This window comes from Ostreococcus lucimarinus, chromosome 8, assembly GCF_000092065.1.
Source record: "Ostreococcus lucimarinus CCE9901 chromosome 8, complete sequence".
In the NCBI taxonomy this organism is placed as follows: domain Eukaryota; kingdom Viridiplantae; phylum Chlorophyta; class Mamiellophyceae; order Mamiellales; family Bathycoccaceae; genus Ostreococcus; species Ostreococcus sp. 'lucimarinus'.
In genome coordinates, this window is record NC_009362.1 from 467,732 (window position 1) to 492,500 (window position 24,769).

Here is a 24,769-nt window from a genome sequence, read left to right on the forward strand (position 1 = left end):
CTGCGATCCAGGCTCTCAAGGAAGCTCACGAGGAGACAATGACTGAACTCTCAAATAACTTGAAGGCTGAACTCGAGCAAGCACGTTCGGTTGCGTTTACTGGCGGCAAGTCGTCGCGTAGTGACGCGGAGATCAAGGCGCAGATGGAAGCCGAGAAGCAAAGCGCACTTGTCATGGCGAGCGAGAAGCACGCGGAGGTGATGTCGCGCAAGATTCAAGAGCTCACGGAAAAGCTCGCGACTGATAAACACAACGCCGTTTCCGCGCTGGAGCGCGAAAAGTACGAGTTGATCAGAAAGCACGAAGCTGAAAAGGCGTCCATGCTCGCTGAGCTCAAGGCGTCTCTGCAGAACAACGCGTCAGAACAATTCGAAGCCATCAAGGCCCGCGCTCTCGAAGAACAACGTCAGAAGCTTACGATCGAGAAGCAAGTCGCGCTGGATAATCTCAAAGCTGAGCTTAATGCTGTCAAGGAAGTCGCCGTTGCGCAAGCAAAGGCGGAAGCTGCGGCGGCGGGTAGCATCGACTCGAGCAAGTCTTACAAGTCTGCGATTGAGAACCTTCGAGACACGCTCGAAAACGAAAAACAAGAGGCATTGGCGCTGCAAGCCGCCAAACTGTGCAACGCAGCCGCTGCGGAGAAAGAGCACGCGATGACTGAACTCCGATCGCAGCTTCAAGCCGCAGCGTCGCGCGAGAAGCAAGAGCTCATTACAGAACTTCAAACCTTTGGTGGATCTGCTCGAACGAAGGAAACAGTTGAATTGGAACAAAAAGCACAACGTGTGCTCATGGAAGCCAATGAACGCGAGTCAAAGTTGCACGCAGAAATCACGAGGCTCAGACTCGAGAAGGAGGAGGCGCGTCGCCAGGCGACAAGCACGAACTTGGCTCCGATGCCTGCCAAGGCCGATGGCGTCTCTGTCGATCGTATGAAGGTCACGATCGCGAATTTGGAGGCCAAGGTGCGTAGTCTCGAACGCAATGGCGGTAAGCAAGGCGAAGCCACGAAGATGCAAGCGGAGATGGAGCAATTACGCAAGGAGGCCACCTTGGCGACCCGACGCGCGCAGCAAGTCAAGGACGAGCACGTCGCGTCTTTCGATCGCGTGAGAGAGCTCGAGTCTCAACTCCTGCAGGCGGACGAAATGCGACGCGAAATGCACAACATGATCCAGGAATTGCGTGGAAACGTTCGTGTTATCGCTCGAGTTCGTCCCTTGTTGCCAGGTGAAGATAGCGTCGTCGACGTCCCGGATGTCGACAAGCAGACTCTCGCCGTGTCCATTCCGGAGCTTGACCCGAGATTGTTCAACTTTGATCGCGTGTTCAACGGTCATTCAAGCCAAGATGAAGTGTTCGAGGAAGTTTCCGAGCTCGTTCAATCCGCTCTCGATGGTTACAAGGTGTGCTTGTTTTCGTACGGTCAAACTGGCGCCGGTAAGACGTACACAATGTTGGGTCAAGGTGAGGGCGAGCGTCGCGGTATCGTTCCCAGAGCGGTCGCCAAGGTGCTTGAACAAGCCGAGGCTCTTCGATCAAAGGGCTACGAATACACCATGGAGGCGAGTTACGTGGAGATTTACAACGAGCAGATTCGCGATTTGCTGTGCCCGGGCTCCACGCACAGCGAACGTCACAACGTGGTCAACGCTCCAGAGGGTGGATGCCCTACGGTGACCGGTGTCGTGCGCGAAGAGGTAACATCTGTGTACGAAGCGACTAGCTTAGTGCGCCGTGCCATGAAGGCGCGGGAAGTGGCGGAAACGGAGATGAACGCAAACTCGTCCCGCTCGCACACGTTGTTCCTGTTGTACATCACCGGCGTGCACCAAGCGACGGGTCAAACCCTCACGGGTTGCCTCAACCTTGTTGACTTAGCCGGTTCTGAGCGAACAAAGAGGAGTGGAGCTCGTGGGCAGCGAATGACAGAAGCCTGCGCCATCAACAAGAGCTTGTCCTGTTTGGGAGACGTGTTCGCCGCCGTCGGGAGGGGCGACAAGCACATTCCCTACCGCAATAGTAAGCTTACGTACCTGCTTGCGCCCTGCTTAGGGGGCGAAGGCAAGACATTGATGGTAGTGAACATAGCTCCAGACTTGGACAGCGCCGAGGAGTCGATGTGCTCGCTCAGGTTTGCGTCCACCGTGAACCAAGTGGAATTAGGAAACGGCAAAAAAGCCAAGCGCAACATCGCGCATAACTTTGCTCACTTGACCAACGGAGGCGCGGAGGCTCCCGCGCCGGCTGGGGCGAACACTAGATCGCGGCGGGTATCAGCGAACGCACTCGCGAGCAGAGATAACTCTATGTACGACAGGCGATCGTCCGCCGGCGCCAAGCGCGCCAATCCTTTTGCGCAAAACGAGCGCGCTCCCAAGACGAGACGCAAAGCTTGGGAGTAAACAAAACAATCGCCTTGTAATCAATATCACTCACTCTCTGAAAAAACTGAGCGAACATCGCAAACGTTATACAGATCATGACTACAAATACTACGAATGACATCGCTAAAAGCTTTCTCGTTCGACGCTCTCGATGAGTTCCAGTAAGTCCACCGAGTATTCTCGTCGTGGCGCCTCGGACGCGACTGGCGACAACGTCAACGTCCCTCTCGGCGTCGGCACGTCGAAATCATCACTCTTCGACCAAGAAGCACCCGTCGCAATTCTCCCCATTCCCATCCTCTCCTCGTCCCCGCGCGTCGACTGAAGCCGCTCTCGCAACCGAGCCACCGTCGCCGCGAGCGCCGCCGCGCGTTCCTTTGCCGCCGCCAACTCCTCCTTCAGCGCCCTCGCCGTCTCCACCGCCACATCACGTTCGATCTCCATCGTGCTTCTGAGTTCTCGCTCGCGCTCGAGCGCCGTCACCGCCGCGTCTCGCTCCCGCTCCGCGCGTCCCGCCCCCTCGTGCGCGTCCACGCACTTTTGAATCAGCGCCGCCAATCGCTTCTTCTCGCTCGGCCCGAGCTCGGCGAACGTTCCATCGCACCGCGCGCGTCCCGCGTCGTCGTCCGTCGCGCTCTCGCGCGCGGGCGGCGGCGTCAGCGGCGTCGTCGCCGCGGCGCGCAGCACGTCCGACCCACCGAACGTCGCCGTCGTCGCCTTTTCGTCCTCGCGCGCGCGCGCGCGCGCGCTCGCGCGCATCACCGCTCACCGCTCGCCGCTCGCCGCGCGCGTCGTCGTCGCGCGCGCGCGTCGCGCGCGCGCGTCGCTCTGTCGCGCCGGCGTCGCGCCGGGTTCGATGTCGCGAACGCGCGCGCTCGCGCGTCCGCGCGCGCGACAGAGCGACGCGCGACCTCGACGCGCGACGGCGGCGACGCGGCGATGACGCCGCCCGCCTCGCTCGCGAGCTCGAGCTCGATCGCGCGCGCGGCGAGCCTGCGCCGCGCGACGCGTCGCGGTGGTGACGGCGCGCGGGACGCCGCCGACGCGCGACGCCGCCGACGCGCGCTCGGCCGCGACGCGCGCGCGACGGCGGCGAGGGATCGCGTGAACGGAGGCGGCGTGAACGAGTCCGTGGATTACGAAGACCTGAGCGATCGCTTGAAGCTGGATAACGTGCGGCAGAGCTTGATTCGGCAGGAGGATTCCATCATCTTCGCGCTCATCGAACGCGCGCAGTATAAGCTGAATTCCGCGATATATGCGAAAAATGCGGTGCCAGTGCCGTGCTTCGCGCCGAACGGTGATCGAGCGTCGATGCTGGAGTTCATGCTTCGAGAGGTGGAGCAGAGTCACGGGAAGATTCGAAGGTATACGTCGCCGGATGAGCACGCGTTTTATCCAGAGGCGCAGCCGCCGTTGGTGATTCCGCCGATCGCGTTTAAGGACGTTTTGCACCCGTGCGCGGAGTCGATTAACATTAATGATCGCATCATGGAAATGTACGTCGATAATCTTTTGCCGGAGATGTGCGAGGGCGGGGATGATAACAATTACGGGAGCGCGAGTCTGTGCGACTTGTCGTGCTTGCAAACGATTTCCAGGCGAATTCATTACGGCAAGTACGTCGCTGAGTCCAAGTTTTTGGCGCAGCCGGAAGAATACACGGAGTTGATCAAAGCGCAAGACGCCGACGGTTTGATGGCACTTCTCACGAACCAAGCCGTGGAGGACCGGGTCGTTCGACGGGTGGCAAACAAGGCGGCGGTGTACGGTTCGGATATCAGCGAAGACATTCCCGATACTTTGGCCTTACCCGTCGGTTCTGAATCGTTAAAATTGGCCCCGGAAAAAGTGGGCGAGTTATACTACCGCTGGATCATGCCCATGACGAAGGATGTTCAAGTGAAGTACCTGTTACGTCGCCTCGACTAAAAAGAGCGACGCGAACAAGCGCCGCGCACGTCACCTCTCCTCCATCAACCTAGCCGCCCTGCGAATATTTACGTAATAAAAAGTACACAAATGTCGCTTTAAATTCTATGACTGCTACGTAACTACGCGAAGTGAATACCCTTGGAGTTGAATACGGCGAGCAGACGCAAAAAATCGTCTTGACTCATCTTGCTCGAGCGCATCTCCCCGAATCCATCCGTGGCGAGCACGTCCTCGATGAGCTGCTTGACGACTTCCGACGACGTCCCCGTGGCTTCTTCATCTTCATCATCGACGTCCATCATCGAATCAGCCTTCGCTTTCGCTTTCGCTTTGTTCACTTTCTTGTCCGGCACGACTTGCAACGCCTTGTACGTGCGAAAGTTATTCGTCAGCAGTTCCAGCACGTTTTTCGTCCTGAAAATGCCTCCAAGAGTTTTGTTTTTACGCCCGAAACAGAACCGCACCAGGCCGTCCCACTCCTTAAAATTCACCGGAATCTGCGGATGCCTCGGTTCGATTCTCACGACGGACGAGTCCACCTTTGGCGGCGGCCGGAAGTTATTCTTGCCGACTTTTAAAATGTGCTGCGTCCGCGCCAAGAGCTGCGTGTTGACGCTCAACCGACAATACAGCGCGTCTCCCGGGGGCGCGACCAAGCGCATCGCGAACTCCCTCTGAAACATCAGCGTCGCGCTTCGAAACATCGGTCTGTGCGCCAAGAGTTTAAAAATCAAAGGCGAAGAAATTTGATACGGCACGTTCGCCACGCACACGTCGAAGTACGGCAAATCCACCTTTAAGAAATCTCCCTGAATGATCTCCAGCCTCGAGTTCTGCGCCGGATCGCTCTGCACGCGTCGTCGCAGCTCCAACACCATGCGCGGATCGAACTCCACCGCGATCACCTTCTTGCACGCGTCCAACAGCTTCGTCGTCAGGTTCCCCGTCCCCGGCCCAATCTCCAGCACCACGTCCGTGCTCTTCACCCCCGCCTTGTCCACGATCGCGTTCACGATGGCTGGATTCTTCAGGATGTGCTGCCCGAACGACTTCAGGAACTGTATTCCCTGGTACGCCGACCGATCCTCCGCGCCGCCGTGGCTCTTCTTCCGCACCGCGCCTCCCGCGACGCGCAGGCCCGCGCCGCCGCCGCCGCCGTCGCGCGCCGTCCCGCGCATGTCTTCGCGCGTCGCGCGCGCGAGCGCGCGCGCGCGGTGCGCCGCGAGCGCCGTTCGCGCGACCGCGCGCGTGGCGTCGACGTTCGCGCGCGCGCGCGTGCGACGCCGCGACGCTCGCGCGCGCGGTCGGCGGTCGCGGTCGCGGTCGCGCGAACGGCGCGCGCGTCGATCGATCGATCGCGTCGTCGACGCTCGAACCTCACCGCGTCGATCGCGCGCGCGCGTCGACGCTCGCGTCGAGGTTCGCGCGCTCGAGCGTCGATCGATCGATCGATCGCGACGGTTCGCAGCCAGAGCTGGCACCGCGCGCGCGACGGCGCGACGCGACGCGAGACGACGACGCGCGACGCGCGACGGACGCGCGCGACGCGCGACGCGAATCGAAAACGCGTCGACCGATCGCGGCGCGGCGAGGGCGCGACGACGCGCGACGACGACGCGCGAGGCGACGGTTCGAACGCGCGAGGCGAGCATCGATCGACGTCACGCGGGCGACGGCGGCGACGGACATCTTTCGCGATGGACGGGACGACGCGCGCGTGCGAGGACTCGGAGACGCGCGGCGGTGGGCGGGCGAGCGAGGCGGCGGCGGCGGTGGGCGCGGGAGGGCGCGATGGCGGCGCGAGCGAGGCGCGGACGGCGGCGAAGGCGGATGGGCGGGACGGCGCGGGCGCGAGCGCGAGCGCGGCGTACAGTCGGAAGGATAAATCGCTCGGCGTGCTGTGCGAGAACTTTTTGGCGCTGTATGGGAACGGGGAGGTGGAGAGCGTGAGTCTGGACGAGGCGACGGAGAAGCTCGGGGTGGCGCGACGGAGGATTTACGACATCGTGAACGTGTTGGAGAGCATCGACGTGATGGCGCGCAAGGCGAAGAATCAATATTCGTGGCACGGCGTGCGACGGTTGCCGGAGAGTTTGAAGCGCTTGAAACAGGCGGGGTTGAAAGAATTCGGGGCGAACTTTGAAATTAGCGGCGCGAATGGAAGCGAGGAGAATAGTAACGACGACAGCGCGGCGTCGCGCGAAGGTGAAGAAGAAAAGGACGTCGGCGGCGACGAACATAACCAACAAAATATTGATTCCGATCGAAGCTCGCCTACGACGACGACGACGGCGACGACGACGACCGCGGTGCTACACTTTGATTCACGTAACGATTCTGTGCGTAACAAGGCCCCGTTCGCGGGGCAGGAAAGATTCGCGGGGCCGTGCGCGCAAGGCGACGACGGCCGCCGCGAGAAGAGTCTGGTATTGTTGTCGCAAAAGTTTGTTCAGCTATTCCTGGCGTCGTCGCTGAACGTCGTGAGTTTGGACACAGCGGCGCGACTTCTTCTAGATGACGCACACGACGACGCAAAGTTGAAGACTAAGATTCGTCGCCTGTACGACATCGCCAACATCTTGTGCTCTTTGCATTTGATTCGAAAAGTGCACCTTGCTGATTCGAGGAAGCCGGCGTTTCTTTGGCTGAGCCGAGAAAACTCTACCGCGGACCTCATCGCGCAAGGTAAAGGCTTGCAATGGTTTAGTAAACTCGATGAAGATGGCAAGCCGCTCCCGATGGCTTCGTCGAAGTTTGGGCCGGCCATGCGTCCGCAAACAACCTCGACGACGAAGAATCCGACGACGAATCAGCGCAAGCGAGCGGCGAACAAGGATTCGAACAGTGCCGAGGCCAAGCGCCCGCGCGGACGACCTAGATTGCCCGGTGGCAACGCACAAATGTCGCTAACTCCAGACAACGTGGCACAGCTCAATCATTTATTCGCGTTCACCACCGCCCAGCTCGCGGCGCGATATCCCTTGGATGTGAACGCCGACTTGAACAGTGTCATCGCGCAGAGAACGATAGGCAACACCAATTTCCTTCATCGTCTCGCGCAAGCGTCGATGGCGCAAGCACAAGCAGCACACCACTTGATGAGCTCATCTCCCGCGCAACCGCCACAGTATGAAACGTCCAAGCTGCCAACGTTAGAAGGAGCCGGCGGCGATTTGTCGCCGCCGACGTTGCCACCTTTTAGCACCATAATGCCAGCGTGGGGCATGTCGGGTATGTCCTACCAGAATAATCAAATGCACGATATGATGCGACTGTACGAAAATTCAATGAATGCTTGGCAAAATGGCAACACGCAGCAGCAAAATGTGCGAGAATGACTTGAATTGTAAAGTTGAAAACAAAGTTGTAAGCAACACGCGAGCGCGACAGCCTACTCTTTTTCGTTTTCATCCGTCTTCTTCGTTCTCATGACTTCTTCCTCTCGACGCTTCTTTGACGCCTCGAAATGCGGCTTTCCCTGACCTATCGCGTACGCGCATCCGAGTAACCCCCCAGCACCGATCGCCATGATCACCGCGGTTTCACCGGAGACGGCGTCCAAGGCAAGCCACTTCTTCGTCGACGAGCTCATCGCGCGTTTTCTGTGCTCAGTTCCGATTCGATTCATTCGCGCGGCGAAGGATCCCGTACCAATTCTGATCCAGTGCATGATGAAGTTTATCGGGGCGTGCATTCAACGACGGCGCGTGGTGCGTCGAGAAGTGAAGTCTCTCGTTCTCTCGCTGTCGCCGACGCCGACGAGTCCTCGAGAGTTGCCACGCGTATTCTCTACAAGGCGTGAGCGAGGCATAATTAGACGGCGTGTCGTCAATTCTTCGTTCGTATTAAGTCTCTTGTCTACTGTGTTCGCAGAGTCTTCTTGTCTACTGTGTTCGCAGAATTGTGTTCTTGGATGCGATGTCGAACGTTGTCATCGTCGGTCTACTACTATTTTCTCTGCCCCCACTCATTTGTTGGAACCGGCACCTTCAGTCTTCTTCGGTTGCCGTCCATTCTTAGCGCTACCCTTGCGCTCGACCCCCCCCTCTCGTCCCTTCGACTCCTTCTTCCCGTTCGCGCCAACGCCCTTGGCATTGACGACTGAAGCCTTTTTCATCTCAACCACTAAAATCTTGCCGTGAAGCTCGATTGTCGCCTCTAAAGCCGCCTGCGCCGATGCTGGCTCATCGAAGTCGATGAAAGCAAACTTGGTTTCATGCGACAATTTCGGTGCCTTCAGATTGATGCCCTTGGCACCACCGAGGACGACACCAAACTTGCTGAACTCGCGCTCAAGATCCTCCACCGTCGATTCGATGAAGATGTTCTTGATGAAGATACCGCATCCGGGCTTGGTCGCCGCGACCGTTTGCTCCGCCTTATCCGGTGACTTGGAACTCGGCGAGGTAGCGCTCGGCGAGGTCATCGGTGAGATCGTCGCCGCCGTCGCCGCCGTGGGCTTGGCTGTCGCTGCCGTGGGCTTGGCCGCCGCCGCCGCCGCCGCCGCCGAAGCCGCCATCATCGCGTACGTTCTCGGCTTGCTCGGATCCACTTCACCCGCGTCCTCGTCCTCGGTTGACTTGGAGTCACCCTTCGCCTTGTTATCACCACTCTCCTTCTTCGTCGACTTGACCTCCGCCGCCTTAGTCTTCGACTCCCCCTTGACGTCTTGCTGCTTGGCGCTCGTCTTCGCCTCCTTGGGCGCCTTCTCCCCCGAAGTGTCGACCTTGTCCAAGTATCGAACAATGTCGTTCAACACGAAGAAACCGTTTTCCTGAGGCGCAAGCAAGAAAGACTGCACAAAATTGCGCGCAAAATCATCACCTTTTCGTCGCAACGCGCCAGTCACTTGCACCAGCACGCCGCCGCCCAGCGTGTGCGAGGCGTCGATCGATTTCACATCCGCCTGGGTCTCGTCGTACCGCATGCTCACAACCTTGTTGTGAATGTCCCGTTGCGTACGATACGTCGTTGGCGCATCACTCGCCGCACCGTGCTCTCCACTCACGATGAGCGTCGAATCATTCGTGTAAAACCGATACAGCACCGCCGGCGACGTGTGCAAAATCGTGTAAAACTGGTTCACAAACGAATTCCCAACGACTTCCGCCGCGGGCGTCGGCGCACGCGGCGCCATATACGGCACAACTCCCGGCGCAACCATCGCCGACGGATGATACACCATCGCCGGCGGCGAGCCTCGACTCGCCGCCGCCGCCGCCGCGCCTCCGCTCGCCGTCGCCGCCGTCGCCGTCGTCGTCGCCGCCATCCCTTCCCTGTCCCTCCCTCGCGCGCGCGCTCCACGCGCGCGCTTCAGAGGAATTTACTTACGAGTCGGTCTCGATCGCGCGCCCGAGCGCGGCGTTCGTTATCCCGTCGCTCCGCGAGCGAGCTGCGTCGTCGCGAACGCGTCGTCGTCAGTCTCTTCTTCGAATCACGACCCGTCGCGACGCCCAAAAGCCCTGAAAGGATCGATCCTTTCCGCGACGTCGCCGCGTCGCGCGACGCGCGCGTCCCGCCCCGCGCGCGCGATGCGACGCGCGAATATCCCCTCGACGCGCGTCGCGCGATCCGAGCCGCGCATCGCGCGCGCGTCGCTCGCGCGCGTCGCTCGCGCGCGCGGTTCCGTCGCGCGCGCGTCCCGTCGTCGACGGAAACGCGCCGCGCGACGCGCGCGCGACGTCGGCGACGCGCGCGCGCGCGGCGGATCGCGACGAGATTGTTTTTGCGCGTCGCGCGCGCGCGCTCGAGCGCGCGAACGGGCGAGGGCGACGACGTACCGCGACGAAAAGTGTCGCTGGCTGCGTTGGACGCGTTTCCGGAACGCCTCACCGATTATTGATGGACGCGCGAAGCGCCTGGCGCGAGAGACTCGAGAGCGACGCGGCGCATCGACGCGGCGAACGATCGATCGCGAACGGGTTCGCGAGAAATACGAAGGATGATTGATGTACAACTGGCGCGAGGCGCGCGCGCGGCGATGGGTCGGGCGTCAGAGCGACGTCGACGTCGGGTCGAACGTCGGGTCGCTCTGCGAATCCGCGGGACGCCGCTCCGCCGCTCGACGCGAGGCGTCGTTATGATTGGTGCGATTGGTGCCGATGCCGACGGTGTTGGCGGCGCGAGGATTGGCGGTGTTGGCGCGATTGGCGAGCCGATCGGAGGCGAGTCGCTTGGCGCGAAGGGCGGCGAGCTCGTCGCTCTCGAGTAACCGCTTGCTCGGCACGCGCACGCGCGTCGAGCGCGCGCCCTCTTTCGCCGTCGCGTCCGCGTCGACGCCGTACTCGGGATCGACGGTCGAGACATTCATCGCGACGGCGTTGACTCGCATCGCCGCCCTGGCCTTATTCCGCCCCTCCTGCCGCCGTCGCTCTCGCGACTCTCTCGCCGCCTTTTTCGGCTTGACGGCGCCGCGCGCCGCGCCTGAATCCTCAACCACGTCTCCATCGCTCGCGCGTCGCCCCGTCGTCGTCGTCGCCCCGTTCCCTAGCCCGCGCTCGCTCGCGCGTCGTCTTTGTCGTCGTCGTTCCTTCTCCTCCGCGTCTTCGTCGTCGTCGTCTCCCTCGTCGTCCTCGTCGTCCTCCTCCGTCGCCTCGTCTTCGCTCTGTCCCCGCTCCCTTTCTCGGTCCCGCGCCTCGCCGTCCAGCACCACCACGTCCGCGCGCACGTCCTCCATGCGATCGTTCCTCGCCACGAGCGTCCCTCGCCGTCGCGCGCCGTCGCTCGTCGCCTCCAGCTCGAACGACGCCCACATGTGATGCCCGTCGTCGCACAGCACGTGATGCGCGTGTCGCTCGCGCGCGTCGTGGAACACGACGCACGCCGACACGTCGCGCGCGTAGTCACCGAACGATATCTTCATGCGCGCGCCGACGAGCGCCATCGGGTCGTCGGCGCGGCGACGCGGGGACATTCGCCGATTCGCCGCAGTGTGACGCGCGCGACGATGGGCGCGCGCGCGAGCGCGAACGCGGCGCGCGCGGACGCCGCGACGCTCGTCGAGGCGCTGGCGCTGACGCGTCGGGAACTCGCCGAGGCGTCGGCGGCGAGAGCGACGGACGCGGCGGCGACGACGGCGGCGAGGGAGACGCTGCGGCGCGAGCTCGAGGCGGCGAGAGAGGGGCGCGCGACGGAGGGGGAGCTGGCGGACGCGCGCGCGGCGTTGGACGACGCGCGAGAGGCGGCGCGCGGTGCGACGATCGAGACCGAACGGTTGGCGCGCGAGTGCGAGGAGAAGAGGCGGGAATTGCGAGCGCTGGAGCGGGAGATCGAGCGCGCGGCCGCCGTCGTCAAAGATAATTTGGCGCGGGAGTTGGCGCGAGCGCGAAGCGCGCGCGACGCGCCGAGCAAAGTCGTCGCGGTGGCAGAAAAGACGGCGCAAAAGGCTGAGATCGAGGCCGAGGCGCGACTCGCTTTTGAGCGCGCGGCGGAAGCGCGGTTTCGAGCGGAACTCGAAGCCGAGCGCGCGCGGTACGAATCCAACCTCGACGAGTTGCGATCGAAGCTGGCAAACGCGGCGACGGCAAAAGATGACGCCGAAAGCGAAGCAGCGTCCTTAAGACGTCGATGTGACGCGCTGGACGAGAGGCTGGCGCGTGATCGCATGGCGTTGCTCGACGCGACGTCGGCGCTCGAGACGCGCGGGCAGCTCATCGCGACGCTGCGCCGACGTATAGAATCTTTAGAAGCACGCGAGAGCGAGGCGCGTATGGAGCTGAAGCTTCACGCGAAGAAGGATAGAAAGGTCAAGTTTGACGGCATTCGACAGCATGAATTCGGCGCACCGGTTGCTCGCGTCGAGGCGACGGCGGTGGCGAAATCAAACGTCGAGGCGACGGCGGTGGCGAAATCAAACGTTGACGAGCAGACGCCGCAGTCTTCCAGCACTCGACGCGCGGCTTTACAAGAGATCCGTCGCGAGCTCGCCGATCTTAGCCAGTGACAGTATTGCGTTGTATAGTTTATATAGTTAGGAAAGTGTCATGTGTGGTCTTCATTACACGCGAGCCCGCACCGCCGACGGAAAGAAACGTTACACCTGAATCGAAAACTCTCTTCTCATCGTCGCGGCGCACCGGAATCGCGCGCGCGGCTTGCTTGCGTGCTGTTCGTCTTCCTCGCGCTTATTCTTCGCCCGACACTCTGGACACGAGCGCATCCACTTGTTCCACGAGCTCTTGGCGGCTCTCCTTGAACAACACGTATCGGTACGCGAACCAGGTGGAGTAGCCCAAACCGACGAGTTCCATGATCTTCGGCAACAACGGCACCACGTTGATCGCACCAACAAGCGTGGAGGACAACCACACCGCCGCCGTCGCGCCCGCCACGTACGTGATCACCGTCGACTTATTTTCGGTTTCTTCCCACTTGTCCGCGATCGTCGCCAACACGTCGTCCGCGTTAAACTTTTCCGCGCGCGCGATCGTCGTCGATCGAAGCGCGACGGCCGGCTGCGAGCGCACGCACACTTGTCGTCAGTCTCCGCGCCTCGGCTTCGTCGTCGTCGCGCGCTCGATTCATTCAAACGTCATCAAGATGCGCGCGGTTTGTTTTGTTCACTCATGAATAATCCATCCACCGCGAACGTTCGACGACGCGCGCGTTCGTCGCGACGCACCTTGACCGTCATCGCGGACGCGCGTCGCGCGTTCGTCGCGCGTCGCGCGTTCGTCGCGCGGACGTTCGCGCGAACCATCGTGGCCGTGGTCGTGAGCATCATCGCGATCGTCGAACGATTCTTTTTGTGACGCGTGGCGTCGACGCGCGGTCGGTCGGGTCGCGATCGATTTCGAAATCGATCGATCGAACGATCGATCGATCGAAATCGATCGATCGAACGCGATCGATCGATCGATATTTCGATTCGATGATTCGAATGTTCGATTGTTCGAACGTGAGACATTTCGATGACTGCTTTTACAAATCAAACGTCGAGGCGACGGCGGTGGCGAAATCAAACGTCGAGGCGACGGCGGTGGCGAAATCAAACATCGAGGCGACGACGGTGGCGAAATCAATTTCGCCAACGCCGAGGCGTCTCGTCGAGGCGTCTCGTCGAGGCGTCACAAGTAGAAGAGGATCAACGAGGCGGCCATGATGGCCATGCCGACGAAGACGTACGTGGTGACGTACTCGTCGTGTGGGTCGTACTTGAGCGCGGTAGGGATGAGTTCCTTGACGGAGATGAAAACCATCATCCCCGCGACGAGGCCGAAGAGGGAACCGAACGCGGCGGGGGACATGTCGTTGCCGTTTAAGATGGCGTAGCCGAAGATGGCGCCGACGGGTTCGCTCAAACCGGAGAGAAAAGACCACCAAAATCCTTTCCATTTGCTTCCGGTGGCGTAATAAATGGGCATGGCGACGCAGATACCTTCGGGAACGTTGTGAATCGCGATCGCGATCGCGAGTGCGGCGCCAAGCTTGGGATCGGCCAAGGCGGCGACAAACGTCGCCAAGCCTTCGGGAAAGTTGTGCAAGCCGATGGCGATGGCGGTCATCACTCCCATATTCTTCAGTGTCTTCGCCTCGATCGCCTTGTGATGGACGTCAGTCAAGTCGACGTTACTGATAGTCACGTCGTCCGGCGGCGTCGTGGTGGTGTCTGAGACGCTCGAACTCGACGACGTCGACTCGTCCGTGGCCTTCGACGCCGCGCATACGTGCACCCGAGTCACCCCACTCTCCATCTCAGCGATATCCCGCACGCATCCGTCCAACTCGCCGTGGATGCTCAAAAACGAGTGATCGTGCGTGTGTTTCACCCGTGCACCATGTCTGTCTTTACTTTTCGCGACGTCGAACGCGGCTTTCCCGCCCCCAAAACACCCGCCGTCGTTCGCCTTGTGCACCACGAAATCCAACCCGTACATGAATATCAGCCCACCGAAAAAACACAGCGACGCGTACCGCCATCCGCAATTCCCATCACTACCACAAACTTCCGTGAACGCCTCCACCGATTTCACGCAATAAATCTCCGCGAACGACACGTAAATCATCACCCCGGCGCTTGCCCCGAGCGCGCGCGCGAGCACGCCCGTGTCCGCCCGCGCCGAGCAAAACACGAACGCGCTCCCGATCGCGGTGGACAGCCCGGCCATGATGACCAGGCCGAACGCCAATCCCACGTCCGCGCTCGAGTGCTGTTCGCGTTCGTCGAGCGTCGCGTCGCGTCAGTCGTCCCGTCGCGAGTTGGATAGTTGGATAAGAGCCGCGGCGTTCGCGCGCGTTCGCGTTCGCATCGCGCTCGCGCTCGCGCGCCGAGCGTCGTCGACGCGCGCGACGCGCGCGTTCGCATCGCTCGATCGCGAGCCGTCGCGCACCTCGCCCGCCATCGCGCTCGAGCCGCGCGGTGCCGCGAGACGGGCGCCGGCGGCGAGACTGGTCGAGTACGAGGAATAAACACGGAACAAACGGCGCATCGAGACGCGCGCGCGCGCGCGGCGACGCACCGGCGCGCGCGCGACGGCGCGGCGCGAGATCGATCGCGATGACGCACGCCGTCGTCGACGCCGACGCGACGCTCGAGCGGTGGCGCGCGCGCGTCGTCGATGGGTGTAAAAGATTGCGCGCCTGGCGCGACGCGGCGTCGACGCGCGCGAACGAGACGACGACGACGACGCGACGGGCCGACGGCGGCGATGCGAGCGAGGACGAACGGGACGATGCGCGACGCGCGGGTTCGCGCGACGCGTGGACGCCGGCGATGGATGCGCTGGCGCTGGAGTTGGCGATGTTTGAGCAGAGATTTTTAAAAGACGCGAGCGCGCGCGAGACGGAGGCGTTGACGGTTGGTGACGCGTGCGCGTTGGCGTACGGCGTCGAGCGGGTGCGTAAGGCGGTGAATATGAAGTATGGTGCGAACGGTGCGACGACGATGGGTGACGGCGAACGCGATTGGCGCGAACGGTTTCTGGAGTTGACGCCGAGCGCCGTCGTCGAGGCGGCGACAGAGATGCGACGGTTGTTGACGGTCGTGGAGTTGACGCGATACATCAGCGCGCACGGAGGTGGAGAGGTACCATCGAATGTGTCGACGTCGAAATGGTTCGCCAAGACGAAGGTGAGGCGAGAGGAGTGCCCGTTTTGTAAGAAGGCGTTCGTGGCGCACTACCTGGCGGCGCACATTGCGACCAAGCACACTGGGATTAAGCCCGTGGAGTGTCACTTCAAAGGATGCAGTGAATGTTTCGTGACGACGAAAGATTTGGATCGACACGTGGCACTGGTACACGAGCATAAGCACACGTGTAAGTTGTGTGGGTTGCCGTTTTCGACAAAGCAAGCGAAGGAGAAACACGAAGCGTTTGGGCACGCGGAGGGGAAAAGCGTGGCGTGTCCGGTCGCCGGATGCGGCAAGATGTTCAAACACGCTGACAGTATGCGCGCGCACGTGATGCAGTTTCACGGCGATGATAGCGAAAGACGAATGTACCAGTGCGAGCACCCAGATTGTGATGAGACGTTCCGCACCAAAAGGGAACGCACAAAGCACAGTAAAGAGGTGCACTCGTCAACTTTTCCGAAAAAGCGAAGGAAACCTTCGACGCAGACTCGATTGAAAAGTCCGACGAAGATGTCTCGATGGCTCTTAGATGAAGACGACGACGAACCGTAACGCTTCGTTAGACAGTAGAAATAGTGTAAAAACAACCTCACGATGATTTAGTTACACTTACGCGTCAACTCGCGGCGACGTCAACAGCGATGGTAACGCGCTTTCATTGAGTGATGATTGATTTCAACGAGCTAAAGAAAATATGTGTGTTTTGTTTTATTTTTTCAGTCCGAAGTGTCCGTCGTACACTTCCGCGAACTGAAACTCGGCCGCAATCTTTCTACCTGCAAACCATCTCGCGTGAAGTGCTTGCTGCGCGCGCGTGCTTGAAGCGGTATCGACAAACTTGAGATACACGAATCCCTGACTATCCTTATCCACGAAGGCGTGCGTGATTTCGCCAAACTTTTCGCACTCTCCCTTGACGTCCTCGGCGATGTCCAACCACCACTCCGGATCGGTTTCTTCCGCGGCGTTGAACAGGTTTTTGAGCAATATGCACGGCGTTGGGATCGGCGAACCCGGGCCGAGTACCCCTTGCGTGATTGGTTGCGCTGCGAGCGGTAACGCCTCGCCGGGTACATCAATCGGCTTCACCGCATCCGCCGTCGTCGGCAAGCCAGTGCTCGGATCGATGGTGAATCCCTTCTCTATCTCTTTGTCTTGACCGGCGAGACGCGCCATGAGTGCCGCACGACCACGACTGTCCATTCGTAAACCACCGCTACCCTCGTCGAGCTCACCGAGCGACTCGACCGGCGCCGCCATCGTGCTCGCCGCTGCTTGCACACCTTGGCTCGCAATGGAAACGCGAATGGGAATACCGACGAGTTCTAACCCATTCAGTTGCGATAGCGCGAGCATGGCGTGCTGTGTCAGCTTGAACTGCACGAACGCGCTCGCAAACTTGCCCGCGGCGCCCGGATCGTCGTCTTTGATCATAGATATGAAGTCAAGCTCGCCGAACGGCTCGAACACGGCTTTGACGTCGTCCTCGCTCAAGCCGAGGTGAAGTCCACCGACTCGCAACTTACACGGCCCCGCCGACGCAATGTAGGGCACTCCCTGTCCATAACTCGCCCCGAGCTTCTTCTTTTGCGCCTGCTCCGCCTCCCACGCGATGTTCTTCTCCGCCTCGCTAGTCTTCACCGCGATGGCTTGCCCGTTTAACTCTTGTCCGGTGAGCTCCAACGCGGGGTGTATGAACTTCTTATCGGCGAACTCAACGTACGCCATCCCCTTACTCTTCGGCGTGTTCCTATCGTAAATGATCCGCACGTCCGTCACCTTTCCAACTTTACTGAAAAACTTGAAGATGCCTCGCTCGTCGAGCTTCGTGCTTAAATTCGTCACGAACACCGTCCTCGTATCTCGATCGAGCTTCTCCAGCTCTCTGCGCTGACGATCCGCCTCTCGCTCTTGTCGCTTCCTCTCCCGTTCCTCTTCGCGTTCGGGCGTCGACAACCTCGCGCGGTCTCGCGACCGCGATCTCGACCGTCTCCGCGCCCGCCTTCGCCCTCGGTCTTCGCCTTCGCCCTCCCTCGACCGCGACCGTCGCCTGCGTTCGCCCGCGCGTCGATCGTCTCGTCCGCGTCGCGCCCGATCCGCGTTCTCCTCCTCCTCCCCTCCCGACCGCTCGCCGTAGTCATCCTCCCCGTCGCGGCGTCGCCGCCGACTCGCCTCGACGTCCGCCTTCGCGTTCGCCTTCGCGTTCGACGCGCGCGGCGCCGCCGCCGCCGCACCTCGCGTCGCGTCGCTCGCGCGCATGGACTTCTCGAGCAGGTCCCACTCCGCGACGCGCGTCGCGTCGACGTCGTCCTCGCCCATGGCGCGCGCGCCGATGCCGATCGCCGACGCCGCGCACGACCTTGGTGCAGCAGGGCGACTAAGAGCATCGCACACAACTTAAGTTCTCGTCGAGTTTTCTACGCATTTACCGTGATTTAGATCTATTAGTGCCGAAATCGCGATCGCGTTTTGTCCAGCCTGCACACTTACGCACAAACTTAGTGCAGGGCGACTAAGAGCATCGCACATAACTTAAGTTCTCGTCGAGTTTTCTACGCATTTACCGTGATTTAGGTCTATGAGTACCGAAATCGCGAAAACCGTTTTGTCCAGCCCGCACACGGCGCCGCGATGGCGACGCCGCGCGCGGTGCCGGCGGTCGATTTCGTCGACGGTGATTTCACCCCGAGTCGAATGCGCGCGGCGGCGGGGACGGTGGGATCGACGCGCGCGCTGCGGCGCGCGCTGTGCGTGCGCGCGATCGAGGATAACGACGGGCGCGAACCGGGAGACTGGCACGCGCTCGCGTGCGAAGCGTTCGATGACGGTGATTTCGAGACGTGTTCGTACGCGCTGCGACGGTGCGCGACGTTAGACGGAGGGTACGCGCGCGATCCGAGGTTTGCGCTGCGTCGAGCGCACTGCGCGCTGCGGTTGGGGGAGGACGATGTGGTCGAGGCGGTGGACGCGACGCTCGCGGCTACGGAGGCGGCGGGCGAGCGCGTTCCAGAGGACGTCGCCGCGGCGATCGCGGTGGATGCGTGCGGAGTGGAGGCGGCGTGGGCGGAGACGGCGAGGAAAGAGGTTCGAATCGAGACGCTCGCGGCGTTTGAAAGAGCAAAGGGAGTGTTAGAAAAGTATAGGAACGTTTAGGCGCGAGTGTTGTGTAGTATCAATCGAAACGCGAGTTGGAAGTTACAAATGAATGACTACGACTACGGCTTTAGAGGAATTGAATGACCCACGCTTGACGTGCGCCGCATCGCGTGGAAGCGGCGGTGGCCATAACGAGGCGTCGACCTCGACGAAGAGCTCTTCGCACCGTCGAGGCGCCTTCTCGGGTGCCTTGTTCGGGACATCGCTACGGCGTTCTTCGACAATGACGCAGTCGCTGTCGTCGTTATCGTGGCAGTCGCAGTCACGCACGCAGTAGTCGAACTCAAACTCATGTTTCGAGTGCGCGCTGACACCGGAGGCGACGACGGCGAGACGAGACGTCCCGGCGCGCGCGGTGACGACGTTCTGATTTTGGAAACACGTGCCGTCGTCGCGAAATCGGTACGCAAAGTCGACGCAAAGCGGACTCTTACGAACCGCTTCGGCTTGGATGAAGACAAAGTTGAGCCCAGATGACGAAGCCACAGTGACGACACCACCACACAGAGCGATGTTCGAACGTTTGAACTTGGATCCACCAGTCAGAGACGTCTCGCCGTGGACGGCGAGTTGCATATTTTGTGCGACGTTGAGCATCGCGCTCTCGTACATCTGACGAGCACGAACGGGCTTGGCGGTGCATAGTCGCAAAGTGACCGGTACGTCGCGACCACCGACGATGGATAGCACGCGAAATGCGTACTCGGTACCCGCATCCAAGACTATTTCACCCTGGCAACTCTCGCGTTCGCGAGCGCCGAAGATGCCGCCGCACGGCATCCATTCGCTCGATCCGAGGCTGCGCCGCCAAACCAACACCGACAGGTCCGTGTACCAGCTACCTTGCGGACGACCGCGTTTGGTATGCTGTAATAACAGGACGTGACACCAGCATCCGCCGTCACCGGCCGACCGAACGATGTACGAACGATGTACGTCTGGATGCAGGGTCGTCTCCAAATTCAACGCGTGCCAACCTTTTGGCGATTTACACACGTCCACGGATGAAAAGTGTACGAGAAAGTCATTGTAAGATATCCAAAATTCGCCATCATTGGCGCGGGTACGCGATAGTTCATCTCCTAAGCGCTTCGTCCACGACGCGGACGTCGAGGAAAATTCGCCTCTCCATTCCTTCTTGCCCCACGGATTCCGAATCTTCAGCAGACGCAGCATTTCCGTTTCTACCGCGGGCTTCTTGCCGTGCAAAACCTCAGGTAGCTTTGTTTGTACGCCCTTCTTGACACCGTGCATTTCACGCACCTCTAGTATGCTATACGCGTGATGACCGACAATACCTTCGGCGCTGAACGACGTCGCGCATCCAAGCGGAAAGCCCGCCGACGAAAAGCTCACGAGCCGAACCCAAAATTCTTCAGAATCAAAATATGTGGATGAAAAACTAATCATCTCCGTCGCACTTCCGGTGAGATCGTGCAAACCTTCGGCGACGTACCCACCACTTATCGCCGCGTAGCTTCCGTGAGCTTTGGCGTACGCCTTCTCGACAATCGATACCCACGTTTGATTTTTAGACGCTTTGCCGAACGCGGGCGCGAATTCGTCATCCTTCTTCGGCTTGACTGGAATAAAGTCATCGACAACGATCGCTCGCCATCGGCCTCCGAGAAATAGTCGTATGAAATAGGCTCCTACTCGCTCCATGATGGGTGCGAACCGCCGGGAAACGCCGATGACGGACTCGAGTAAATCCTCACGTTCGGCGACGACAGCTAGCGAGCTCAAAAACCAACAATCGCCAACGCTCCCCTGTCGGATATCAGCCGCACTCGTCCGTCTGGCAAACTTAAATCGAGGTGACGAAAATCTCTTCCAAACGAGCGATTTCGCCGCGTCTGTGTGCATCAAATTATCGCCTTTGGCCCACGCAAAAAAGTCGCATCGCGTGTTCTCCGCCGCCGGCTTCGCACATCCGTAAAACAACCGTCCTTGGTTCACGCCGTCCTTAGATACCTGCTTCACCTTTGCCTGCATCCCGCATCGACATTTCGGTACGTTCTCCTTCGTTCCACGCGCGCCATCGCGCCCATCCACGCTCGCCGGCGCCGCTCGAAATCCACTATCCATCCATGTTGTATTTCGAGCGACGACGTCACCAAACGCCGCGAACGCATCGCCACAAAACGCCTCCGCCTCCTCACTCAGAGGAATCGATCGGTAAAACCCTTCACCATCGATATCGAAATAATTCATCGCTCTCGCGCGTCTTATCGCGTCATCGAACGCGTCGTCCACGCCCTTTGCGTCGTCGTCGACACCCTTTGCCTTCGTCGTCGTCGTCGATATCCCGCGCGCCCTCGCGCTCACGACGGACTCAATCGCATAATGCGCGTCTAGCGCTCGCGCGAGATCCCCGTTCGCCGCGCGCATGCGTCGCCTCGCCAAATTTTCGTCGACGTTCGTCAAGCGCACGAAATCTCCAACCGCCGCTTCATCATCCTCTACCGCGTTCTCGCGCGCGCGCTTCGACCCCTTACCGCGCGCGGGCATCTCGAGCGTCGCACCCTACCCCTCGGCGCGTTCGCGTCGCGTGCACGCGCTGAAGCGCGTCGCCATCACCACCAAACGTCGCGCAGTGTCGACACTGCACTGCACTGCGCGACCCGATTTCGTCTTCGCGCCATGTCGCGCGTCGCCGGTGCGACGTCGCGCTTGAGCGCGTCCGGCGCGTCGCACGAACGTCGCGCTACGCCCGAGCGAGCGTCGTCGCGCGTGCGCGCGCCGCTCGGCGGAGCGTACCGAATGAGGATGAGAATTCTCGCGCGGGACGTCGCGATGCGCGCGGTGTTTCGTGGCGACGGTGCGCTCTCCAGCGATCGCGCGCAATCGAACGGCGTCCAGGTGACGTCGTCTTCGTCTTCGTCTTCGTCGTCATCGAACGGATTCGTGGAGTTCTTCAGACAAGCGTCGCCGTACATCGCGCTGCATCGAGGCTCGACGTTTGTGGTTTTGATTCCCGGCGACGTCTCGGCGTCGACGGCGAAGATGAATTCCGTCGTGCGTGATGTGAGCCTGCTGCACGACCTCGGCGTGCGTATCGTGTTGGTGGTCGGGGCGAGCGATCAGGTGAGCGAACTGACGAAGATGCGGGGTGGGGAGGTGAATTTCGTGGACGACTATCGAGTGACGGATGAGGCGGCGATGGAGGCGGCGATGGAGGCGAACGGGAAGAATCAAGTGCTCGTGCAAGCGCTCTTGAGTCGAGCGCCGACGATAAGTATAACGAGAAGACATAGAGACGGCGATGAAGACGGCGCGGGTGAACGTGGAATGGCTTCGAACGGGGCGAACGTGGTGGCGACAAGCGGCAATTACATATTTGCCAAACGCATGGGGACGGTGAACGGAACAGATTTTCAGCGTACGGGTGAGGTCACCAGAGTCGATGCGAAAGGGATAAAGAAAAAACTGTCTCAAGGCGATATCGTGTTGCTGAGTTCGCTCGGATTTAATGCCGCTGGAGAGGTTTTGAACTGTCAGTCTTTCGACGTGGCGTTGGCGACGGCGATTGATCTCAAAGCAGACAAGTTAATCGTGATGACGGATCCTTCGCACATGCCGTACGAAGGAAACGATAGCGCCGAGCGTGTGCCACGCTATTTACCCCTACGCTCGGCAGAGGCGTATTTAGCGAAAATATACGGCACAAAAGACTTGAACGGCGGCGGCGGTGTCAATGGTGCCAACGGCGTCGCGAATTGGAGGTGGTTACAAATGGAATACTCTATCGACGGCTCCGGGACGAACAAAGGTGACGAGCAAATCGTGAGCGCGTATTCGAATGACGAGCGCGAGCATCTATTCGATAGCATACGAGGCGTCAACGAACGTATCTCGCGCTTTGAAGAATTGATGGAGCGCGGGTTAAGTTGGCGCGTGCCGCACTGCCCGCAAGAGCTCTGTCTGGCCGCTTTTGCGTGTAAGGCGGGCGTGCGGCGTACACACTTAGTCGATCCGACGGTGTCTGGATCACTTCTAGTCGAGCTCTACACTCGTGATGGTATTGGATGCATGGTGGCGCGAGATCGCTACGAAGGCACGCGGATCGCGACGATGGCTGATTGGGAATCAATCAAGCGCATCCTTGAACCTCTCGTCGCGAACGGTGCAGTCATTGCACGCTCGGACGAACAGTTGATTGACGAAGTGTGCAAGAACTATTTTCACGTCACCGAGCGCGATGGTAAGGTAATCGCGTGCTGTGCGCTGAAACCGTGCGGCAACGCCCCGGACGCGCACGAAGTCGCGGCGTTTGCGGTGTCTCCAGAGTATCGCCGAGGCGGGAGAGGCGATGCGTTGCTGGAGTACGCCGAAAACTACGCCTGCGAAACGCTTGCAACGTCGCGTCTTTTCCTGCTCACGACCCGCACCGCAGACTGGTTTGTTCAGCGAGGATTCGAAAACAAAGGTCTCGCTGAGAACAACCCAGAGCTTCCGCCTGGGAAGAGCGTGCAAAGCGGGCGAGGCAGCGTGCTGTTCGTGAAGTATCTCGATCGCTAGATTCTGATAGACGGAATTCGCGAACTAAAGTAAAACTAAGCTACCGTTCAAAACTCACGCACGGGATCAAAACATCCGCTAAAGTTCGACACTGTTGCACGACGAGCCGCGCGTTGAGCGCGTCGTTCGACTCGGCTCGCATCCGCGCTTCTTCCTCTGACCTCCCGACCGCGACGTGTCGCTGAATAATCCTCCGCATCGCCTCCTCAACGTCCGTATCAACGAACCACGTCTCATCGAACACGTTTTCATCCACTAAATCTCTCCACGGTCGTTCCGGAAGTAACACATAGTTCCCTTCAATCAACACCGTCTCGTGCCGACGCTCCACACGGCAGCCGCCTTCGACGGGATCGTGCGTCGCGTGATCAAATGTAGGAATCTCTCCGTAGCCTCTCGACCGCAATATCTTGACGCACTCCACGAACGAAATCGCGTCGAACGTCCAGGGCGCGCCGCGTCGCCGGCGCGCTTCGTCCGCGTCGCCCGCGCGTCCCGCAGCCAGCTCTGCGAGTGACCAGTGAAAACCATCCATCGGCACGACGACGCACGCGTCCTCCCCGTTCCTTCGTTCGTTATAACCCACGCGCACGGCCTCAGCGAACGTCGACTTTCCTCCGCCCGGTGGCCCAGCGATGGCGACGAAGCGCTGCGTCGCTGGTGCGTCGTCGCGCGCTCGAATCAACGCGTCGACGCGCTCTTGAACGACGGCGTTGAAACCGTCGCTCTGCGTCGCGCGCGCGCGGAGCGAGGGACGTCGCGCGCGCGGAGGGCACGACGAACGTCGCGATGTCGTCGCCCGGACGTCAACGCGAGCGGTGGACATGCCGAGGCGAGGACTGGCGGCGGTGCGAAGAGACGCTGGTTAAAGACAACACTGAAAAAGTTATTACAGCGCTCATCGCGGGAAAGTGATGATTAATGGCGACGCACGCTTCGGTGCGCTCACATACTGGCGGCGGCGGCGTCATGCGCCGCCTTGGCGGTGGCGTACGCGCGGACAACGTCTGTGTCGGCGTTGAGCTTGTAGACGTCGTTGAATGAGTACGGATTTTGCGTCAGCTTGTTCTTGAATACCTTGCCGCCGCAAGTCGTCGTCGTGGACGTCATCACGAGCTTGGTGTGCTCGCCATCCGCGGTGGACGCAGGAATGAACACGTTCGTGAACACGGCGCCGTCGGGTAAGATGAGTCCTTCCTCGGATTCGTCGACGACGTTGTACACGACGCAGTTGTGCGCTCGAATGTTCTTCGCCGTGACGTTGACGAGGAGAGAATTGGAGATATCGGCGTTCTTTGTGCGCACGTGAGATACGACGGAAGAAGCCAAGTGTCCAGACGCAATCTTCGAAGCTAAGACGACGGAGGAAAGATCCGTCTTGACGTCGTCTGCGAGCGCTGAGTCGACGCGGCGAGTGTCCTCTGGGATGCCGAGATACAGGCGCAAAGATTGCGCTTCTTCGCTATCGCCGAGGGCGAGAAGATTGTTCTTCATGTATAACGCCAATAATCCGTAATCCCACCAGTAGGAGCCCGCACCGACGTTGATAGCGCCGAACATGCCCTTCTCCGGATGCTCCGCCAGGAGTTTCGCCCTGAACGCTTGCATGCGCGCGTGGTGCGCCGTGGATATCGTCTCAGCTTCGCCCTTCGAACTCATAACTTTAACATATGCGTCGCACTTCATCGTGAGTGGCATC

At 60.4% G+C, this 24,769-nt stretch overlaps 18 protein-coding genes across 18 annotated transcripts in view; 7 read left to right on the top strand and 11 right to left on the bottom strand.

Annotated features, from left to right (window-relative positions):
* Positions 1 to 1,106: 1,106 nt before the first annotated feature.
* On the top strand, positions 1,107 to 2,168 carry OSTLU_4140 (predicted protein; the record flags this gene model as incomplete). Its single annotated transcript, XM_001419138.1, has 1 exon — positions 1,107 to 2,168. A coding segment is annotated over one exon (1,062 nt), but the record flags the coding sequence as incomplete, so codon positions are not given.
* A 342-nt stretch (positions 2,169 to 2,510) lies between these two features.
* OSTLU_33149 (predicted protein) lies at positions 2,511 to 2,831 on the bottom strand (the record flags this gene model as incomplete). Its single annotated transcript, XM_001419352.1, has 1 exon — positions 2,511 to 2,831. One exon carries the CDS (start codon positions 2,829 to 2,831, stop codon positions 2,511 to 2,513), a length of 321 nt encoding a protein of 106 aa, XP_001419389.1.
* A 495-nt stretch (positions 2,832 to 3,326) lies between these two features.
* OSTLU_16515 (predicted protein) lies at positions 3,327 to 4,319 on the top strand (the record flags this gene model as incomplete). Its single annotated transcript, XM_001419139.1, has 1 exon — positions 3,327 to 4,319. The coding sequence occupies one exon, from the start codon at positions 3,327 to 3,329 to the stop codon at positions 4,317 to 4,319; it is 993 nt and encodes a 330-aa protein (XP_001419176.1).
* Positions 4,320 to 4,441: 122 nt separating this feature from the next.
* OSTLU_42375 (predicted protein) lies at positions 4,442 to 5,500 on the bottom strand (the record flags this gene model as incomplete). The annotated part of the gene is made up of 2 exons (XM_001419353.1): positions 4,442 to 4,564; positions 4,661 to 5,500. 2 exons carry the CDS (start codon positions 5,498 to 5,500, stop codon positions 4,442 to 4,444), a joined length of 963 nt encoding a protein of 320 aa, XP_001419390.1.
* Positions 5,501 to 6,019: 519 nt separating this feature from the next.
* On the top strand, positions 6,020 to 7,660 carry OSTLU_42726 (predicted protein; the record flags this gene model as incomplete). Its single annotated transcript, XM_001419140.1, has 1 exon — positions 6,020 to 7,660. The coding sequence occupies one exon, from the start codon at positions 6,020 to 6,022 to the stop codon at positions 7,658 to 7,660; it is 1,641 nt and encodes a 546-aa protein (XP_001419177.1).
* Positions 7,661 to 7,713: 53 nt separating this feature from the next.
* On the bottom strand, positions 7,714 to 8,016 carry OSTLU_33153 (predicted protein; the record flags this gene model as incomplete). The annotated part of the gene is made up of 1 exon (XM_001419354.1): positions 7,714 to 8,016. The coding sequence occupies one exon, from the start codon at positions 8,014 to 8,016 to the stop codon at positions 7,714 to 7,716; it is 303 nt and encodes a 100-aa protein (XP_001419391.1).
* Positions 8,017 to 8,289: 273 nt separating this feature from the next.
* OSTLU_88051 (predicted protein) lies at positions 8,290 to 9,459 on the bottom strand (the record flags this gene model as incomplete). The annotated part of the gene is made up of 1 exon (XM_001419355.1): positions 8,290 to 9,459. The coding sequence occupies one exon, from the start codon at positions 9,457 to 9,459 to the stop codon at positions 8,290 to 8,292; it is 1,170 nt and encodes a 389-aa protein (XP_001419392.1).
* An 855-nt stretch (positions 9,460 to 10,314) lies between these two features.
* On the bottom strand, positions 10,315 to 11,205 carry OSTLU_33155 (predicted protein; the record flags this gene model as incomplete). Its single annotated transcript, XM_001419356.1, has 1 exon — positions 10,315 to 11,205. One exon carries the CDS (start codon positions 11,203 to 11,205, stop codon positions 10,315 to 10,317), a length of 891 nt encoding a protein of 296 aa, XP_001419393.1.
* Positions 11,206 to 11,268: 63 nt separating this feature from the next.
* On the top strand, positions 11,269 to 12,264 carry OSTLU_16519 (predicted protein; the record flags this gene model as incomplete). Its single annotated transcript, XM_001419141.1, has 1 exon — positions 11,269 to 12,264. The coding sequence occupies one exon, from the start codon at positions 11,269 to 11,271 to the stop codon at positions 12,262 to 12,264; it is 996 nt and encodes a 331-aa protein (XP_001419178.1).
* A 29-nt stretch (positions 12,265 to 12,293) lies between these two features.
* On the bottom strand, positions 12,294 to 13,057 carry OSTLU_33157 (predicted protein). Its single transcript, XM_001419357.1, has 2 exons — positions 12,943 to 13,057; positions 12,294 to 12,775 (listed from the first exon to the last, which is right to left on the bottom strand). Exons 1-2 carry the CDS (start codon positions 12,952 to 12,954, stop codon positions 12,446 to 12,448), a joined length of 342 nt encoding a protein of 113 aa, XP_001419394.1. The 5' UTR covers positions 12,955 to 13,057; the 3' UTR covers positions 12,294 to 12,445.
* Positions 13,058 to 13,387: 330 nt separating this feature from the next.
* OSTLU_42358 (ZIP family transporter: zinc ion) lies at positions 13,388 to 14,458 on the bottom strand (the record flags this gene model as incomplete). Its single annotated transcript, XM_001419358.1, has 2 exons — positions 13,388 to 13,892; positions 14,154 to 14,458. Coding segments are annotated over 2 exons (810 nt in total), but the record flags the coding sequence as incomplete, so codon positions are not given.
* Positions 14,459 to 15,204: 746 nt separating this feature from the next.
* OSTLU_16521 (predicted protein) lies at positions 15,205 to 15,945 on the top strand (the record flags this gene model as incomplete). The annotated part of the gene is made up of 1 exon (XM_001419142.1): positions 15,205 to 15,945. One exon carries the CDS (start codon positions 15,205 to 15,207, stop codon positions 15,943 to 15,945), a length of 741 nt encoding a protein of 246 aa, XP_001419179.1.
* A 156-nt stretch (positions 15,946 to 16,101) lies between these two features.
* Positions 16,102 to 17,652, bottom strand: OSTLU_42846 (predicted protein; the record flags this gene model as incomplete). Its single annotated transcript, XM_001419359.1, has 1 exon — positions 16,102 to 17,652. The coding sequence occupies one exon, from the start codon at positions 17,650 to 17,652 to the stop codon at positions 16,102 to 16,104; it is 1,551 nt and encodes a 516-aa protein (XP_001419396.1).
* A 372-nt stretch (positions 17,653 to 18,024) lies between these two features.
* On the top strand, positions 18,025 to 18,546 carry OSTLU_33161 (predicted protein; the record flags this gene model as incomplete). The annotated part of the gene is made up of 1 exon (XM_001419143.1): positions 18,025 to 18,546. The coding sequence occupies one exon, from the start codon at positions 18,025 to 18,027 to the stop codon at positions 18,544 to 18,546; it is 522 nt and encodes a 173-aa protein (XP_001419180.1).
* Positions 18,547 to 18,588: 42 nt separating this feature from the next.
* On the bottom strand, positions 18,589 to 21,060 carry OSTLU_16523 (predicted protein; the record flags this gene model as incomplete). Its single annotated transcript, XM_001419360.1, has 1 exon — positions 18,589 to 21,060. One exon carries the CDS (start codon positions 21,058 to 21,060, stop codon positions 18,589 to 18,591), a length of 2,472 nt encoding a protein of 823 aa, XP_001419397.1.
* A 393-nt stretch (positions 21,061 to 21,453) lies between these two features.
* Positions 21,454 to 22,971, top strand: OSTLU_1828 (predicted protein; the record flags this gene model as incomplete). The annotated part of the gene is made up of 1 exon (XM_001419144.1): positions 21,454 to 22,971. A coding segment is annotated over one exon (1,518 nt), but the record flags the coding sequence as incomplete, so codon positions are not given.
* Positions 22,972 to 23,110: 139 nt separating this feature from the next.
* OSTLU_88056 (predicted protein) lies at positions 23,111 to 23,896 on the bottom strand (the record flags this gene model as incomplete). The annotated part of the gene is made up of 1 exon (XM_001419361.1): positions 23,111 to 23,896. One exon carries the CDS (start codon positions 23,894 to 23,896, stop codon positions 23,111 to 23,113), a length of 786 nt encoding a protein of 261 aa, XP_001419398.1.
* Positions 23,897 to 24,015: 119 nt separating this feature from the next.
* OSTLU_93150 (predicted protein) overlaps positions 24,016 to 24,769 on the bottom strand; it is a gene marked incomplete at both ends in the record, with an annotated part of 1,617 nt that continues 863 nt past the window's right edge. Inside the window, one exon of the mRNA XM_001419362.1 lies at positions 24,016 to 24,769. This exon is cut by the window's right edge and continues 863 nt beyond it. Coding sequence (XP_001419399.1) covers positions 24,016 to 24,769 — 754 coding nt within the window.